Source organism: Benincasa hispida, chromosome 9 (assembly GCF_027475165.1).
Source record: "Benincasa hispida cultivar pf3 chromosome 9, pf3_genome.v1.1, whole genome shotgun sequence".
Taxonomy (NCBI): Eukaryota; Viridiplantae; Streptophyta; class Magnoliopsida; order Cucurbitales; family Cucurbitaceae; genus Benincasa; species Benincasa hispida.
The window spans coordinates 70,165,177-70,169,482 of NC_143486.1; the positions used below are offsets into that span (position 1 = coordinate 70,165,177).

The 4,306-nt window shown below is 33.5% G+C and overlaps 1 protein-coding gene across 1 annotated transcript in view; it reads right to left on the reverse strand.

Annotated features, from left to right (window-relative positions):
* Nucleotides 1-3,872, reverse strand: part of LOC150034047 (potassium channel KAT3-like) — a 4,584-nt gene extending 712 nt beyond the window's left edge. Inside the window, exons 1-7 of the mRNA XM_090317198.1 lie at nucleotides 3,734-3,872; nucleotides 2,835-3,042; nucleotides 1,721-1,936; nucleotides 1,033-1,194; nucleotides 819-876; nucleotides 399-716; nucleotides 6-133 (exon numbers count right to left, since the gene is read on the reverse strand). Of these exons, the coding sequence (XP_090173324.1) occupies nucleotides 6-133; nucleotides 399-716; nucleotides 819-876; nucleotides 1,033-1,194; nucleotides 1,721-1,936; nucleotides 2,835-3,042; nucleotides 3,734-3,737 (1,094 nt within the window). The 5' untranslated portion in view covers nucleotides 3,738-3,872. The remainder of the gene's footprint in view (nucleotides 1-5; nucleotides 134-398; nucleotides 717-818; nucleotides 877-1,032; nucleotides 1,195-1,720; nucleotides 1,937-2,834; nucleotides 3,043-3,733) is intronic.
* Between the last annotated feature and the right edge of the window lie 434 nt (nucleotides 3,873-4,306).

Sequence of the window (4,306 nt, forward strand, 5' to 3'; positions counted from 1 at the left end):
CCTCCAACACCTCTTCTTGCTTCAACTCCGCTGTCTTGAACTTGAGTTGCATGTGCGCCAACATTTGATCTTTCAAGCCGTCTGGCAGTCTATTCTTGCTTCCATAACGCAATATCTCATTTATGGAATCCCTCTGGTAAGTGATAATAAAGTTGTTTATTATAAAGTGTAATGTTAAAAGACAGATTAGAATTCGAGATGACACTAATAAATGGTTTTGTTCTCCGTGTTAATTGTTTTCTGTTGATACAAAACTTAATACACATTTACAATGCAGGATTCTTGCAGCAGCATTTTCTTGTTACATTGCCAGTAGGCTTTTCAGAAATACTATGATTTCTATGTTAGACTGGTTCTATGATACTGTAGATTGAGTGTATAGAGAGAGAATAAATTACCATGATAAATGTTCGGATAGCAGCGTGAACGATGAGATTTGTCATGTTTCCTATCAAATAAGATGTGAGGCCAATGTTGCATAGCATGTAGCAGATGCTAAATATCTTCTCCCCTAGATTAACTGCATGCAAGTCCCCGTAACCAACAGTAGTAAGTGTGACAATGGACCAATATATTGAATAGGTGTACCCAAGCCAGATACTTCTATTCTGAAAATCTTCGACTTCAATTCCAATCCATGTATTTTCTGAATCTTTATGATGAACTGCTAACCAGTAGTAGAAACAACCAGCTGAATGAACTGCCAATAGTGTAACCTGTCATTGTAAATCAACCCAAAGGTATTATACTTCAATTAACCAGTGGTCTGAGAGTAGAACGTTACAAGTAAGTTTGTTATCCCAGGAAAGATGTCTTACGCAAATTAGTTTGGCGAGTCTTGTATAAAAGTAACTAAAGCGTATGTCTTTCTCCAGCCTGTATTTGAGTCAGTTTGTCAGTTAGATTAGTTGCGAGCTGAACTTGCCAAGTCCTTTTGATTACCACATATAGCATTATGCATTGTTTCTTTTTAAAATCTTTAATACCAAATAATTAATTTTGTTGTAGTTTGAACTACAAGCGATCTGTTACCTTGTGAAGAGTTCACTAACACGCCTTAGTCGCCAGAACCGAAGTAAGTTGAGGAAGCCGAAGGCCTCACTGCGGTGCATCTCCCCAGTGAAAATTCTGTATAATACCTGAAATGGAAGAGTGGAGGCTACGTCCATGGGGAACCACAGGCTTGTAAGGTAACTGTAGCAACACATAATTTTCTATTAGTCCAATAGCTGTTCTATAGATGTTAAATTTGGCTTCAGTAATTCATTTCACACTGCAAATTGTTCGCAATAACCATTAAGCCATTATAACCCTAGTCATATTCATATATTATATTTTTTACTCATCACAATTTAAATAATCATCGATCATCATAGATCTGAATCTCTCCACTGGTTAAACTAAAAAAACATATTCAATTTAGTCTCTCTCTCTCTCTCTTCAGAAAAGTAGTCATATTATTTTAGTGTCCTCTATTTACGACTTCTACATGTGTGCAGTTGTCATCTTGTGCTAAATTGTCATTTTTTTTGGTGCTTTCGTGTACGAAATGACAAAAAAAATTACCATTAGATGTGACAATTATTGTTCCATTTTTATAACTGACTACTGTCCTTCAGCTCTTGAAGCCACATCAATTTTCAACCCTAGTTGATGGAAGAAAAAACCCCAAAATGGATTCAAACAAAAACATTATTTGGAATTGATAAAATGAACATACCGTAAAGCTATCTTCTTACGATCATCAACGAGGAGATAGGTGTCTTTATCCAAGTAAGCCACGAAGAAGGTCAATATAATATCAAGGGCAAAGAATGCATCTACCACCAAATCGACGGGTAAAAGAGATCCAGTTGCCACTTTCTTGAAGGCAAGTTCAAAGGGAGATACCCACGCCGAGTACACCACTAACACTACCAGGAAAGTTTGCCACCACCTGCATTGCATCATCATCATTCATATTCCAAAATGCTCAACCAAAGTGGTCCGCTCTTTTTTCTCGCCAAAAAGCAAGTAAGACAAAATTCCTTGCTTCAGACTAGTTTTCAAAGTCTAATTATTAATACATCAATTTTCTCTCAAAACACCTTTATATTATAGTTGTAATAAAACATAAATCATTTTTATTGAGTGTATTCGTTCATTCATCCTCATATATGACAAGTGAAAAAAATATTTTTTTTATTCTTAGAAAATGGTAAGAAACTTTTCATTCCGAAAATGAAGAGATTTGAGATACAAAAGTACAACTAACCACAAGGGACTAAAGACAAAAGCCTAAAACTTAAGTAATAAAATAAAGCATAACAGAATGAGAACTTGAACATAAGACTTAAAAACAAGGAAATAGAAGTAAAAAGCCTCTCTTGCAGTAGATATCTTGAATCATATCCGTCAAATTTCTTAGATAGAGAGCACACCAAGAAGAAGATTTTAACATAAGACTGCTGAAATATACGATGATTCCTTTCTATCCAGATTTCAGAAAGTAAGGCTTTGATCGCATTAAGCCATAATAGATAAGCATAATACTAAACATCTCTAACTTTGGTCGAATTGTATCTTTTCATTATGTCTTTAAAGAGTTCGTTTCTGAATATCATGGAACTGTTAGAATCAAATTCATTAACAGAACAATCTAAGCACTAAGATTAGCTAAACAAGAGGCCAGGGGGTCATTTATATTATCTTAAATTGGGATATACAAGTTTAAGAGAAAATTAAAAATACTAATGATGTGTAAATTTAAACCATATCCTCTCTTAAACTTGCATCTACTCACTTGTTTATCTAGCGGCAATGAATTGTAAAAGATGATTGTTGAATTAACTTACCGATATCTTCTGTCATACGGAACTATAATGTACTTGTTCAGTTGCGAGTATCCATCACTCACAACTGTTCCAAACGCCGGTAAGAGGCTGCTGGAAACCGACGTTAAGTTCTTTATTTCGCCGCTTGAGTGCCGCCGGAACAGCAAAGGTATCGGCGACCGTGCTTCGGACACCGACGTGGACATTGTGTTTTGGCCTTCTGCAAATTCTATGATCCAGAAAAAAAGAGAGAGTCGATTTTCATGCACGCCTGAGACTTTTTATACACACAAAAAAGGTAACCCTTACTCTCACCCGTGAATTCAACTGTGTATATATATATATATGGCTATATGTATATATATATATATGTATATATATATATATATTAATTAAAGGCAAAGGGGAAGGTGGTAATGAGCTTGGTGTTTCTCTATGGTAAATAAAAAGATGAATCATTTCATGACAATCATAGATGAAAGATACGATTTTTTTAAATTTTATTTTATTTGGTGATCCAAGTTGCCTTGCGTTATTCCATGAATGAATCCCACGCTCAAGAGATTAGCTTACAAAATACTTTGCAATTAATAATTCTGATTTTTATATGTTATATTTGTGTATTGTGGAGGAAGAGTTGACTCTTAATTTCAGGACTTCCACATGGAAAAAAAAAAGGAAGATGTTGTGTTGGCATTAGTGCGGTATAAGGATCTGGAAAAAGAAGGCAAAATATCTTTTACCATCCTACGGTAATTAATATACGGTAAGTTCCTCGCTTCTTTGAATTGACATTAATACATTATTCAAATTCAGATTCTCCTCTGCATTTTATGTACACACACTTAGCTTAACCATGGGGGAAACTGGAAAATAAAAATAAAAAATAAAAAATAAAAGAGAGAAAGAAAGAAGCTCACTCATAGGAAGAAATGGCGAATCTGAGATCAGAATACGATACCAGTAAATAGATCATTGTGATTTTGTGGACTTAATTTGAGATCTAATCATTTTGTTCTTTTTCAATTTTCAATCGAAAAAGAATGTATTGATGGTTCACAAATTGTCATTTGTGGCTTTTTAATAGAAAAATATTTATAGATTTGTTGCATATGGAAAAAATTTACTACTTTATGTCCGATTTTTACTGCTGTGATCTATTTAGCCATTAGATATATTCTTTCCTTTCCCATTTTTGTCTTCCAGTGTCCTACAACTAGGGATATTTGGTAATTGTATTCTGGAACAGCCAGCTGGCACTTTTTTTAGATTATTATTTTTTTAGGTCTTGTAATTTGGGCTAATGTGTTGGCTGCATTGGTTGAGTACTTCGTTTTTAAGTATATAAACATTTATTTCACTTTAATTTTTTTTTTTAATTTTTTTGTTTTGTTAGCAATTTTTACTGATATTTATAAAAATCAAGTCAAAATTTTAAAATTAAAAAAAATCATTTTAAAAATTTATTTTTTTTTCAAAATAAAATTTGACTA